General features: G+C 31.4%; 1 protein-coding gene across 6 annotated transcripts in view; it reads left to right on the top strand.

The window, feature by feature from the left end:
• LOC100918178 (serine/threonine-protein kinase Sgk3) overlaps positions 1 to 15,594 on the top strand; it is a 159,289-nt gene that overhangs the window by 133,552 nt on the left and 10,143 nt on the right. For all 6 annotated transcript variants that reach the window (XM_031946323.1, XM_031946325.1, XM_031946322.1 and 3 more), the window contains 7 exons: positions 827 to 910; positions 1,009 to 1,140; positions 1,500 to 1,612; positions 1,697 to 1,733; positions 1,842 to 1,928; positions 7,644 to 7,739; positions 10,014 to 10,169. In XM_031946323.1, coding sequence (XP_031802183.1) covers positions 827 to 910; positions 1,009 to 1,140; positions 1,500 to 1,612; positions 1,697 to 1,733; positions 1,842 to 1,928; positions 7,644 to 7,739; positions 10,014 to 10,169 — 705 coding nt within the window. The remainder of the gene's footprint in view (positions 1 to 826; positions 911 to 1,008; positions 1,141 to 1,499; positions 1,613 to 1,696; positions 1,734 to 1,841; positions 1,929 to 7,643; positions 7,740 to 10,013; positions 10,170 to 15,594) is intronic.

The raw sequence follows: 15,594 nt of genomic DNA, 5'->3' as shown, positions 1-15,594 counted from the left end.
CTCTAAAACCTCCACTAAGCTAAGGGTTTGCATATGCTTAAATACTTTTGTGCTACTACTTGCAGCAAAGAACAGCTTCTAAAATAAGGTGCTTAAGCCTCTAGCCTAAGCTTGAGAGAAAAACCTAATTATAAAAGATATGTTTATCTTTATTACATATTTATCATCTTTCTATGTCTTTTTTAAAAATAAATTTTGACATAAAACTTGGAGGCACCAGTGTAGTTCTGAAAGATGCTTTTAGGAATTTCCTTAAAAAAAAAAGAGAAACTTTAGGTATTCCAAGTTCCAATTAACTTCATCATTTATCTTTAGTAAATAAAGATATGATTATTTAAAGCTAATAAAAGTTACTGAGTACACGGAGGATCAGAACCTCATTCTTCTAGTAATCTTCCTATCTACTTTAAAGGAAAAAGGAAGGAAATCAAGTGAGTAAAATTAGCAAGTTTCACTTTTCAGAACACAAGTAAACAATTCTCAGTCATTTTGTATCCCCTCAGTTAAGATTTTTCATTCATTGGTGAATGAATGAATTAATGAACAAAGCACATATTAAGCACTTACTATATGCAAAGCACTATACTAAATTCTGGATTTACAAATAGAAAAATCATATAGTCCCTGTTCTCAAAGAGCTCACATTCAAATGGAAGAACAATACATGAAAAATTTCAGCTGCATGTCAAATGAAAAAGTTTCATGAACCTTTGGGTATATTGTCAACACAGATGTTAATGCCTCATCTTTTAACTCCATTTCAAATAAAAAAATAAATTGTTGTTTAACAAAATGTTAAAAAGTCTTGTATTTTGAAATGTGACAGGTTCTTCTTGCAAAAAGGAAACTAGATGGAAAATTTTATGCTGTCAAAGTGTTGCAGAAAAAAATTGTTTTGAAGAGAAAAGAGGTAAATTAAAAGACTTTGTATATAAAGTCATTATAACTAACCAAAATGTTGTTCTTAGTGTATGTTACAAGGTGATTTTTTCTGTTTTTTTTTTCCAGCAAAAACACATCATGGCCGAGCGTAATGTGCTCTTAAAAAATGTGAAACATCCATTTTTGGTTGGATTACATTATTCGTTCCAGACAACTGAAAAGCTTTATTTTGTTCTAGATTTTGTTAATGGAGGGGAGGTAAGTTTTACATATAATCTTGCTATATTAGTAGCATTTCTAAATATTATGCTAAAAATATTTCTAGATCTCATTTACATTTTTATTTCCAGGTTATCTTTATCAATTATTTTTGAACTCAAATAAAAGGAGAGAGAGAGGGAGAGTAGAAAGACAGTTCAAAGAAAAACAGTTCAAAAAACATAAGGCAGCATATCATATCTAAAAAGAGAAGGAAGAACATTTTCTCATGTCTTCTTTATGGGCCAAACTTAGCCAAGATAACTTTATTTTTAAAATGTCAATAGATTAATTGGAATTATAAAATGTATGTGTATTACTTTCCACTTTGATCTTAACATGGATTTTTTTTTTGACAGCTTTTCTTCCACTTACAAAGAGAACGATCCTTTCCAGAACACAGAGCCAGATTTTATGCTGCAGAAATTGCCAGTGCTTTGGGCTATTTGCATTCCATAAAAATAGTATACAGGTAAATTTCATAAATGTTCCTAGTAAGTAATGTTCCTTGACTCCTAATATCTTAATATAGAAGTCTATTTTTTCCTTTGAACAGGGACTTGAAGCCAGAAAACATTCTTCTCGACTCAACGGTAAGTTTTTTTTTTTCCTTTATCTTATAGGTAAATTCCAAAATTCTCTTAAAATGTATTTGTGTTTTATGCATGTGCATCATTTTACTAATATTCTGTATTCAACAGGGACATGTCGTTTTAACAGACTTTGGATTGTGTAAAGAAGGGATTGCTATATCTGACACAACTACAACATTTTGTGGGACACCAGAGGTAAGAAAGAGATTTCATTTGGCATTTTAAAATATAAAATTCTAATAATATGTGATCAAAAGTTGTGAAAAATCCCAAGTCAAGGGAAAATATATATAATAAAAGCTGTTTTTCTGATTAGAAGTTATTTTTCTTTTAAATTCCCTCCAAAAGGAACCATCTCTTATAACAGAATAAAATAGAGGGGGAATAAAGCTTAGCAAAACTAACCAAAATATCAAGAAAAGTATAGTATTCTATATTCATAGTCCCCTTTAATTGTCTTGTTATTCTTTCTGTTTGCATTGTTGCAGTCATTGTATATGTAGCTTTTTTTCTTCTGCTTACTTAAATTTGTATCAGCAATCAATGCTGTTAACTAACACTTTTGCATATATTGTGATTTCAACGTAATGATGATCTTGAATGGATAGCTGCATGGATTGATGATAAAGCATTTATTAAGCTTTAATATATATAGGGTTGTTGTGAGATTCAAATGATCAACATTTACAAAACCTTAAGCACAGAAGATCAAATGTAAAAAAGCAAAACAGTCTTTGCCCCCTAATATCCAGCGTTCTAATGAAAACAGGACCTAAAGGTACCATGGAAATGAGAGGAGGAAAGAGCATTCAAGGAACCTTGGTTTGGAAATGGTAACTGGAAATTGATGTCTGGTTTCAGGCAAGGAAGGTTTATTATTTACCTAGCAGAGTCTAGGGTGGTCCTAGAGGCAAAGTTCAATGTGGGAAGGGATTAAAGAGAGTGAGGATGTGATGCAGAGTGCCAAAATACAGGTACCATGGTTTGGAAACAGTGAATGGGAATAATTCTAGAGTGTCTTTGGAACATCAAAAAAATTTATATTCACTATGATTTTTGTGTTGAGACAAGTTTTACATCTTTGTAATTTTATATTTGATTATATTCTTTTTCCTTAAAAATTGACTATAAATGTAATTAGTGCATGTAATTAACTAAATTACTGGTCCGAGTACTACTTAACAATTGATTGCACTGCTTAAAGTGACAAATGTTTTAAACAAAATTTATATAATTTTCCCTCATTGGAGATAAAAATAAAGTACAATTAAAATATACTGTCTAGGATTCAATTCAGCAAATGCTTATCTAGAGCATGTTTTGTATAGTGTTCTGTTCTAAGGATATAAAGATAGTCCTTGACCTCATCAAGTTTACAGACTAATGCAGAGGATAACTATACATGACGCACTATAGATTCAGAACATAATTTGATAAACCAAAAGAAAAAAAAAAAAAGGCAAAGAAATCCATGCAAAACAATATGAAAAATTGATAGAATTGATTACTTTCATTAGAAGTAAAAGTTGAATAGATCAGAAATTCAATTTAGTAAGCATTTATTAAGCTCCTACTAAATGACAAGTACTATGCATGGTGCTGAGCTTATATCTAATTTTAAAGCGGAGAGTGGTAGAGGAAGGGAATGTGCATGAATAAAGTGCTTTTCTAGCAATTGCAAAGCATTTTATAAATATTATTACATTTTTTTATCCTCATCACAACCCTGGGAGAGACAGGTGCTATTATTGTTCCACATTTTACAGTAGAGGAAACTGAGGCAAGTAGAGCGCAAGGGACTTGCTCAGGGTCACAGAGCTAGCTAGTAAGTGCCTGAGACTGGATTTGAATTCATATCTTCCAGCCTACTATACTATCCAGACCTTGTTGATTGACCCACTTACATAAATAATTATTGCAATGAGAGAACACTGTCTATAACAAAAGAAAACCAAAAAAGTATCATGAAAAATTTGAATAGATCATTTTTACCTGAAGGTAAAAGGGAGAATCAAATGAGACCTCATGAAGTGGAGGACATCTGAAGTTTTGGAAATACCTGAAGTTGGACATAAAGGAAAAGATTATTAACAGGTGGAGATATATAGAGTTAGGTCTTCATGAATCATCAAAACTATAAAGGCCCCAAACCCCTATCATTTGAATGGTTGAAACACTGATTACAAAAAGCAAATCTAGATAGGTCTATTAGATTCAGATTGTGGGGAGCTTGAATGCCTCTTTGGTCAGACTTTATATTTTATTTTTTAAATGTATTAGAGCCACTGAAAACTTTTGAGCAGAGAAATGTTGTGAATGTAATAGCATATTAGGAAGATTGCTCAGGTAGTGATACAAAAGACAAATTGGAATCAGAAAGATGAATTAGAGAAAGTATTACAGTATTTTTTTAAAGTTTTATTAATATGTTTAATTTTAACTCTATAAACATTTGTAGATTACCCCATTCTATTGTAACATGATCACAAGTAACCTCATTATCTGCTATATCCTACATATATAGCACCTACCATCTCTTTTTAAAGTTAAAAAAAATTTTTTTTTAAATTGACATCGATTTCCTCTTTCTTCCACCTCCCACCTCATTGATAAAAGAGAAAAGAAAAAAATTCCATGAAACAAATATGCATAGTCAAGCAAAACAAATTCTCTCATTTGCTGTATGCAAAAATATATGTCTCTTTTCTAAATCGTAATCTCTCTGTGAAGAAATAGAATGTTTTCACTTTGGTCCTCTGGAGTCTTGGGTGGTAATTTTATTTATCATAAAAGCTTTCAAAGTTTGTCATTACAGTTTTTTATTGTATAAATTAATCGCCTGATCCAGCACATTTCATTTTTCATAATTATTTGTTTTTATAATTGTTTGTTCTTATAACATTGTTATTATAATATAAACTATTTCCATGTCTTTTTTTATGTCTCTGGATTCATATTTCCTCATTTCTTTCCTCTATGTATGGAACACATAGGAGGAGTATTCCATCACATTCGTGTATCACAATTTGTTCTGACATTCTTCAAGTGAGGCTATTATAGTAACAGTTCCTGGCACACAGTCAACTTAATAGTGCTTTTTCATTCATTCATTCTTACTATTTTTACATTTGAAAAAAAGGGTATAAATTAAGTAGAACAATAAGCCAAAATCTGAGGGTTAGAGAAACAGAGTGAGAGAATTAAGACCATAGGCAAGAACTGTTATGCATTTCAGTGGCTTCAGAAACAGAGTTGGCTAAGAGGGTGAGCATGTGGAAGTGAGTGTTTTAAGGCTAAAGAAAAAGAGACTATAAAGAAGAGAAGAGAAAGAAATGATGCATGAGAGAGATCTGTTGATTGCAGTAACATTGAAAAGGAGGTTGATGGAAGTTTAAAAAAAAAAGATTGAAGTAATAGAATAATAGGATTTGGCAACCAGTTGTATTTGGGTAATAAAGACAAAAGCTAATGGTGACTCTTTATAGATAATTATAATCTAAATCAATAGTTTCAGAATAATTCTAGATAAAGTGTTAAAAACATGTGGTGTCCAGAATAAAATCTTTCTCATTGTTGCAGCATATACTTAAATATTTATAAGTGAAAACAAATGACTGCATGAGGCAAAAAGAAATAATAAAACAAAGTCAAACACCTGAAAAAAAAATAGAAGAGAATGAGTACTACCTCATAGGAAAAACAGATAGATAATTTAAGAATTATTGAATTATCTGAAAGCCATGATAAAAAAAAATGATATTTCAAAAAATTAGAAAAGTAAACTGTCCAGATATCTTACAACCAAAAGATAAAGTGGAAATAAAAAATTCACCTACAATCACCTGAAAAAAATCCCAAAATAAAAACTCTGAGGACTTGAACTCAGGTCTTCCTTACTTAAAAGCTGGCTCTCTATTCACTATCCCATTTTACTCATAGTCAAACAGTAATAGATGTTTGAATTAGATTAAATTATACTTAATAATTAGGTGAAATTTTAGAAATTTATTTTCAGCCAGACTTGCTGAATTTATCAATGAGAGAATAACAATTAATTGTCGAGTCCCAGAATAGCAATTTTTTTTCTTTTTTATCTCTCAATAGTATTTTATTTTTTCAATTACACGTAAAGATATTTTCAGCATTAATTTTGGTAAGATTTTGAGTTCTAAATTTTTTTATCCCTTCCTTCTTTATCTCCCTTGCCTCAAGACAGCAAACTATCTGATGTTATACATGTACAATCATTTTAAACACATTTCCATATTAGTTATGTTGTAAAAATAAAAAATCAGAACAAAAGGGAGAAACCAGAAGAAAGAAGAAGCAAGGAAACAAAAAGAAAGGTGAAAATAGTATACTTCAATCTGCCTTCAATCTCCATAGTTCTCTCTCTGTATATGAGTGTCATTTTCTATCCCAAGTCTATTGAATGCAATGTTTTTCTTAAAACCATTGTTTTGGAAAGTGTGAAACATTTTTTTTCTTTGAAACCTATATTATTTTTGTGATCTGAAATAACTAAATACTATTTTCTGTATCACACAGCATTCCCTAATAGAAGTATTTTGGGGTTTTCCCCCCTCAAAAAAAAAAAACAAACAACAACAACCCTATATTTAACTTGGAAGAAAGGAGACTGCTTTTTATTTTAAAAGCCAGTTCTATATCTGATCTCTCAGAAACTGTCATTTGTTTGACTATCTTGATACTTTAAGTGTAAATAATGGTTACTGTAATGAATAATTGATCTATAAATATTATTTTTGGAAAATAGCTACTATTAATTAGTAAGTAAGAATCAAACATTGTAAATCTGGTTGACGTTTCCTTTCTTTGAAAAGGAAAAAAATGGATTATAGTTTCCAATTTAAAGTTTTCTAATGCCTAAAGGACAAATAATCTCCAAGGAGGAAGTATATGATTAATTTTAAGTTTCTAGATCTAAGTATAATATTAAAAAGTATCCTCCAAGGCTTTTCCCAAAAATGTTTTTTCAGGGCTTACTTAGTTTTTTTTTTTAATGCAATTTTGGGTTTGTTTTAGACTTTACAAACATGAATATTTCTTTGTTTAAAAACAAACATATGAAACCACAGGTCTCAGCTTCTTTTAATTTTAAAAAGGATGGAATAAATCCAACACGTTTCACAGTTTTTCTGTTTCTATGTGTCTCCCTTCACACACACACACACACACACACACACACACACACACCATTAAAAAAACCACACACATCTTGTAACAAACATAGATAAGCAAATTTATTAAATCTTTTGGGTCCATTATCTAATAATTGATTTTGATCCTATTAAATTTACAAAAACTTAACAAATGGCCTTAAGGTTCATGTGAAATTCATTAGGTGATGAACTTAAAGATCTCAAATTAAGTTTCTCAACTGATGAATTGTGTGAACTAGTTGATTTTGAATAGACCTGGAGGACAATAGTCTTCCTTCTTGAAGCTCAAGGACATTTTCATAGGGAAAAAGAATACGAGGTCCAACCTCCCTCCCCTTTCTCTCATAGTTCTCCAAAGACTTGTGATGTCACCTCTTCTCAACTCAACCTCTCTCTACACCAAATTCCTGCTCACTGCTAAATATCAGCAGCTTTTAAACAATCACTACCACCACACACCCCAAATACTTTGATAATTGCTATGTTCCCAAAAGTTGAAAGTAGCTTTTATATCAGCAAAAGTTTGTATCTTCTTCTAAGATAGTATAAATTTACAAAAATTGAAAATAGTGGATTGGTTATAATAGAGCAGAAAAACCTATGTGGTTTTTTTAATGATAAAATAATTGATCCATATTTTTAAAAATTTCTAAAGCATTTTTTACTAACTTTGCATTAATGACTCTTGCTTTAGTAATTAATCTCTGATGTTGAATCTTCTATTTAGTACCTTGCACCAGAAGTGATCAGAAAACAACCCTATGACAATACTGTAGATTGGTGGTGCCTTGGTGCTGTTCTGTATGAAATGCTTTATGGGTTGGTACGTATTCTTTATTCTCCTGTGTCAATTTTAAATAATTGTGGCTGATTTTTTTGTTGTGGTGGTGGTAAACTGCCAATATTTTTGGCAAGTTTTTTTTTTTTTTGTGGGGGGGGGGGAGGAGTTGGTGAACAGAAAGGCAGTCAGACTAAATTACAAATTAAAGACAAAAGAAAACAAAACAGTTTTTTGTTTGGTTGTGGTTTGGTTATGGATGTGGTTTGGTCCTAAAGGGAACACACAAAAAGATGTCAACAAGCGTTTGGCATAAATGTTTCTGACACTGCAGGATCAGAAAAATAATGGCATGCCACTGTTCTCTGTCTTAACTATAATTTTGAATATACAATACTTAATAATGCTTAGAACTTCCTCTTCCAGAAGTAATGCTATCATATCTGCCACCAGTTGATGCTTGTTTCTGCTACACACAGATTTTTTTTTCTTTAAATGTTTTGTTGATCCATATTTTCCTTTTTTAATACCATTGTAACTTCCCAGTGGCTCAAAACACACACCTAAAAATAATAAGTTTTTAATTAAGAAGATATAATCATAAGGAAGACAGTCTTGCCCTGACTTTCTTCTATTTAGGTGGTGACCCTGTCCACTAGTTATAGTTGCTTAGTTGTACCAATAACTTACGTAGACTGATAAAAGAACTTAATTCTCTACTTTAGTTTCCCCATTACTATTATTTCACAGTATGAAATGTTTTAAGCTCTTTAAAGGAAAAAAAAGATTATATAAATATAAAATAAAAATGTGGATTGTAAAGTAAGAAATATATATTATAAAAATCATGAGAGCTTTTTTTGAAAATAAAATGGCCCAAATTAAGATATATAGGCAGATTTGCTAGAATAGTTTGTATAAAATACCAAGAAATCAAACTTGGAAATTCATTTCAATTAAAAGGTAAAATTCAAAGAAATTCCTATAACTAACTCTTTTCCCTTTCCTTTTTTTTTTTTTTTTTTTTTTCTGAGGCGATTGGGATTAAGTGACTTATTCAGTCACTTAACTAGGTTACACAACTAGGTAGTATTAAGTGTCTGAGGCCAGATTTGAAATCAGGTCCTCCTGAGTTCAGGGCTGGTGCTCTATCCTCTGTACCATCTAGCTACCCCTCCCCTTTTCCCTTTTTAAATTAATTAATGCCCTTAAAACGCTAAAAATTAAAGGAAATTTTGGTCTTTAAAATTATAATCTTTAACTGATGAACTCAAATTAATTCTTTTATCTGAATTAATATTCTCATTTTTAAAGGAATCTCTATCATTGCTATCAGAACTAGTCAGAAATTCTGTCCTCACTTCATTTCTACTGGAAAGTTCTGGACATTTTCACTTTTTAACCTATTCTTTTACTAAGATCCGTGTTTGGTAGAAAAGATCAGCACTTGATTTAATTGTTCATTCTCAATAGGCCTATCCATACAACTAACTAGAAGAGGAGGTAGTTTGATAATGGGAAATATTCTTTGTTCTTTTTGTTTTTCCTTACAGATTTCTTATTATATAACTTTTTTATTGTTGTTAATAATAATATTATTAATAACTATATTTTTAGTAACAGTGGCTCATGGTAAAACTTCAAACCAGAACCAAACTAAAGTAGTATTTATTCTTCCCATTGATCTCCTAAAAATGTTAGTAATTTGTTAGTGAATTTAATATTGCTTTGTGTAATTCATAAGACAGTAGTTTTAAAGTTAGCTATGTAAAAATAAAATATTTTTATACATATGATATTAGTGCAGTGTATAAGTTTTTACACTTTTTATAATATCCCATTTCTTAAGATGTTTAATGCTGGCAGTTTTGCATTAACAACTACACTACTATAACACTAAAATCTTGAAAATCACTGTACAATCCTTTTGAATGAATGTTATCAGAGACTATTATATTTAAAGTGTGATGAAGCTGAAATTTTTTGTGAAATGTGTTTCCTATTTTTATTCTTGAATTTAAAACCAGTAAGTCAGAAAAAAAAATCTAATTAATTAGTGGTGTTATCAAGACTCATTTCTGAGTTTTGTGCTTCAATTTACAGATGCCGAGAAAACCCTGTATTTTTTGAATGACTAAGCCACTACCCAAATTTCTTATAGTCCCCACTCTAGAAAGATGGGTGAAAACTTGGATAGGTGTTTGAGGATTAATTAAAAATCAAATAGTTGGGGCCCAGGTATTTTTAGCTCCAGAATTTAAATCCATTTTTGCTAGTCTCAGCTACTACTTAAATGTTTTTCCTTTTGCCTTTGTGTAGCCTCCATTTTATTGCCGAGATGTTGCTGAAATGTATGAAAACATACTTCATAAACCCCTAAATTTGAGGCCAGGAGTGAGCCTCACAGCCTGGTCTATTCTGGAAGAACTTCTTGAAAAAGACAGACAAAATCGACTTGGTGCCAAAGAAGACTTTGTATGTAATGTTTTCAATAATTACTTTATTTACTTTATTTTAAGGACATTATTTAAAGAACTTAGACGCATATTTGTTAATGACTCACAAAAATGTCTTTTAATTTATATATTTTATTATTTGTGAGATCCCAGGACACACATTTGTATATGTTTAAAAACTATATGTATGTACATATATGTATAGTGAACATATATTTATATGTATGCAGGTAATGACTGCATATCTTTAAAATCAGAATAAATAAATAAATCTTGAAATCACCTATTAAAGAATAAAAAAAATCCAGAAAAGAAAAAGAAGTTTCTTACAAGTCATATATCCTTTACCAACTTTTTAAAAATTAAATTTTGCTTTTTCTTTGTTTTTCCAAATAAAAATTCACTTTTGTCTCCCTCTCAATTCTATGTTCCCTTCACCTGACTCCCTCCCCAATCACTGAGAAAGCAAAAAGAAAAAAACCCACATTGTAAACTTTTGTACATATACATATATATATATATATAAAATTGTAATTACAAAATTATAAAATGGTATATAATTTGTAAGAAAAACAAATTCCCAATTTATCATGTCAAAAAATATCTCTGTCAGAAAATCTGTTTTATATGATGATTCTATTCTGTTGAGATAGAAGAACTTTGGGAGTTAGCAGAGTTGCAAATCAGTTGATTCAATAGTGTCGAACTCTGTGTGTCCCCATTTGGGGTTTTCTTAGCAAAGATACTAGAATGATTTGCCATTTCATTTTGCAGATGTGGAAACCGGACAAATGAGGTTAAGTGACTTACTCAAGGTCCTACAGTTCATGTCAGAGATTATTGTATTCAATCCACTGTACCAACTAGGTTCTTACTGCCATAGTTCTGTAGAGAAGACATGAACATAAATCCATTGTTGATGTTGATGATGATGATGGTGTTCTTCAATTGTTTCTGACTCTTTATGACCTTTTATGACCACTATCACAATATTAAGCTTTTTACTTACTATCCTTAACTATCTTTTGAAGTCTGTTCAAACTCATGTTTGTTGCTTCCATGATACTATCCATCTCATCCTCTGCTGTCCCCTTTTCTTTTTGCTTTCAATCTTTAAGAATATCAGGGTATTTTCTGATGAGTATTATGTCCTCATTTATTATGTGGCCAAAATATAGAATCTTCAGTTTCAGTGTTTGATCTTCCAGTGAATAGCTTGAATTAATTTCTTGACGTATTGATCGATTTGATCTCTTTGCTTTCCAAAAGTCTTTTCCAGAACCATAATTCAAAAGCATTGATTGTGAAGCATTCATCTTTCTTTGTGTTCCAATTCTTAGAGTCATAGATTACTATTGGAAAAACCTAGTTTTGATTATACAGACCTTTGTCAGCAAGGTAATGTCTCTGCTTTTTAGTGTGCCTTCCACGGATCAAGTATCTTTTGATTTCATAGCTGCAGTCATCAGCTGCAATGATTTTTGAGCACAAGAATATAAAAGCTGTCATTGCTCCCATTTTTTCCTTTTTTTGACAGGAAATAAATGAGATCACTTGCCATGATCTTAGTTTTTTAATGTTAAACTTCAAGCCAGTTTTTATACTTTCTTCTTTCACCTTCATCAAGAAGCTTATTAATTCTTCACTTTTTGCTATCGGAGTGATATCATCTGCATATCTGAGCTACAATAAACTTATTCTGGATTTGATTCATCCAGTCTGGCCATTTCACATAATGTTCTTTGCATATAAGTAAAATAAAATGACCACAATTCAAGGCAATTCCAATAGATTTGTGTTAGAAAGAGCCATCTGCATCCGGAGAGAGCTATGAAGATTGAATGTGGATCAAAGCATAGTATTTTTGCTTTGTTGTTGTTTGCTTGCTTTTTTTTTCTCATTTTTTTCTTTCACCTTTCACATCATGGTTATTGGTGGTATTAAGATCTTATATAGTGCTTATATAGTGTTTGCTATGATCAGCAAGTTATCGTGATGAAACTATTAGTCTCCGCCCCGTTTCATTTTATACTCCAGGACCCAACTTGTTTTGTTATTCCAATTATCTTTTGATTTCCTTCTTTAGCATTTCAATCTCCTATGATGAATGTGCCCTCTATTTTTGGTGTTAATTTTGAAACAGAAAGTGTTACAGGTCTTCATAGAATTAAATAACTTGGTATTAGTGGCTGGAGCATAGACATATATACCTTGGATTTGATCATTCTGTCATTTTTAAGATTGTAGCTAGTTCTGTTTTTTTTTTTTTTTTTTTTTTTTTTTTTTTTTTTTTTTTTTTTTTTTTTTTTTTTTTTTTTTTTTTTTTTTTTTTTTTTTTTTTTTTAGCATTTTATTGATTATGAGGGTATTCCTTTTCTTCTAAGGGATTCTTGCCTACAATAGTATATGTAATGATCACCTGAATCAAATTTATTCCTTTTCTATCCATTTAAGTTCAGTAACATCCAAGATGTTAATGTTTAAACTTTTCATCTCCTATTTGACCACATCTAGCTTATCTCAGTTCATAGATCTTCTTTCTATTCCAGTTTCCTGTGTAATATTGATCTTTGCAGCATCAGACTTTATTTTTGTCACCAATCACACCCACAGCTGAATTTCCTTTTGGCTTTGGCCCAGTTGCTTCCTTCTTTCTGGAATTAAATGTACTTGTCCTCCATTCTTCCTCAGCAACATACTGGATACTGTATGACCTAAGAGGCTCATCTTTCTATATCATATCTTTTATAATTTTTAATACTTTCTTTGGGATTTTCTTGGCAGAGATATTGGAATGATTTTCCATTTTTTTCTCAAGAAGACAAATACTGCTAATTGTGTGACCTTGGTTAATTCACTGAGCTTCAGTCTTATGTAAAGGAAAAATGTTAATATCTGTAGTATATTACTTCAAATGGTTGTTTTGCAAATCAAATGAAAAAATAACATATATAATGCTTTACAAACCTTAAAAACTCTATATAATTATCTGTTATTACCATTATTATTAAATTAATTTCTTTCATTGAAGGAAAGTATCTGAAAAAACTACAATATACACTGAGAAAAAGCCCACTTAAATGTAATTTTTGTAAATATATGAGAGGGCTAGTAGATACTTGAAACATTTACCAACTGTGAAATTACTAGCAACAGATTAAGATACTATCAGTAAACAGATTACAAGTAATTACACTAACCATAGAATAATGGTTGTGTTTAAGAATTTAAACAGTTTGTTTTCCAGTGTTTTGATTTAGTCATGCCCCACATCAAAAGTTAGTGAGTATTAAAAAATAAGTAATGGTTGTGTAGCTTTTATAATGAGGAGGCGCTTTTGAAAGTTGTTATCCCATACTTTCTTATAGTCATTCCAGTTGGGAAAATGCTTACAACAACAAGTTTCACTTGTTATATTGCTGAGACAGGAATGTAAAGTTTCTATCACTTATCCAGGAGAAGATATTTTCTGTTTTGGAGAATTTGTTAAACAGCAGTTTACTGACTAACATTTTTACCATTAGATGTTCTTTTGACTTTCACTTATACCCAGGTGGTGGAAGAAAAGGTCATTGAAATTACATCAGTAATTCACCACAGTTTTTTGGAATTTTGGCCCCTTAGTTTTTTGAGTTTTCTTAGCATCCTTCTTTTTAAAAAAATATTATGAACTTAACATTAAGCAACAAACATCAATATTTCAATATACAAGGAACAGAAAAGAGGATTGTAGATAAGAAAATATAAATCTTATGTACTTTGGGCTTGTAAAGTATGAAATTTTACAAAATAGCAACTTTTTTTTTCTTTTTCTCTTTTCTAAAAATGTATCACTGGTGCTTATCACTATCTACTAGTTCACCCTCCCTTTCTTTTCTGTTTCAGTAATTTGTATTTTCATTAAAATTATTCACCTATTTCCTTATGAAGTGCCTAGCACTGTACTATAAGTCCTGTTATAATACTTTAGGGTTTAAATAAAATAGAATCTATTTAAAAAATCAGAGCCAAGGATAACAAATATGACAAACAAATAACATTATGCTATTAATAAATTTTCAAACTAATTAGAATTTTTTTTAAAAAGCTATTGGACAGAGAAAGAATTTAAAAAGAATAAAAATATCACTTTTCTGCACTGAAGTCAAATAACTTACTTTTCAGGACAGTATGTATAAAGAATGGAGTTGAAAATTCTAATATCTCTAGTTTCCAAATGGCATGAAATAGTCTAGAGATTGTTTCCCCTGGATCAGGACCCCACATTTTTGTCTAAGCATCAGACCAAGCACTTTTTTTTTTTTAAATTAAGTGCGCATGGCCTAATTTACAAACTGGTTAATGATTTCCTACAAATTAAAAAAGGAGCTCACAAGTGGACATTTCTAATTAGTTTGTGAATTCTCCATGAGAGATGACATACATTTCTCTCTGACCTTCTTTACAAGTCTCCCAATAATTATGGAATCCAGCCTCTGAATTAGCTCTGAATGGGCAGAATCCAAAAATATTGGGAGTGCAACAAATTATCAGCAGAAGATAATTTCAAAGATTGCCAAAAAAAGGTCTATTTCAGTCGGAAATGGATGAGAGGCAGCCAGGGCAACCAGTACAAACGCCAGTGCAGATAGCTCCTGGGGCAGAGAATTTATAGGAGGAAACAGACCAGAAAAGATCTATTTCAATCAAAAAACGGGAGAGAGGCAGCCAAGCACAAACAGCTGACCACAAATGCCAGCACAGACAGAAGCAGGGCTCTAGGGCAGAACAATCTCAGTGTGGTGGTGTGACCTCCCGGGGCAGAGAGTTTGTGGGAGAAAGTGGACCTGAGAAGGACCATTTAAATAGGAATTGGGAGAGAGACAGTGAGGCCTGGACAGCTGACCACAAACGCCAGTGCAGGCAGCTCTGAATCCTGGTGCAGTGCAGACTCTAACCACAAATGCCAGCACAGAGCCTCGGGGCATTGCAGACTCCTTGTGGCAGACCCAGCACCTGAGTGAATCAGCACTGGCCCAGCAGCTGGGTCACTTGGAAAACCTCTCCCACCCTAAAGGCAGACCTTACCTTAACTTAAAAAACAAAAGAGTAAAAAAGGAAAGAGGACTCTTAACAATTGACAGATTTTATGGCAAAAGAGAAGAACAGATTTCAAACCCTGAGGAGACTAAAGGCAGATTGTCTCCAGATAAAGCTCCAAAAGGTGATATAACCTGATCTTGTCACACAAAACTCTCCTAGAAGAACTCTAAAAGGACCTTAAAAGAGAGCTAGAAGAAAAATGGGGAAAGGAAATTAAAGCTTTGCAAGAGAGTTTGGAAAAGGCAACACAGAATAGACATAGTGAAATGGAAAAAGCATATAACTCATTAAAAGATAGATTTGATAAACTGGAAAAAGAAAGCAATTCCCAGAACAACAGAATTTGTGAAACAGAAAAAGAA

The sequence above is a fragment of the Sarcophilus harrisii genome, chromosome 1 (genome assembly GCF_902635505.1).
Source record: "Sarcophilus harrisii chromosome 1, mSarHar1.11, whole genome shotgun sequence".
Classification (NCBI taxonomy): Eukaryota; Metazoa; Chordata; class Mammalia; order Dasyuromorphia; family Dasyuridae; genus Sarcophilus; species Sarcophilus harrisii.
Note: the sequence above shows the minus strand (reverse complement) of the source record. Positions and strands in the feature narration are given on the sequence as shown.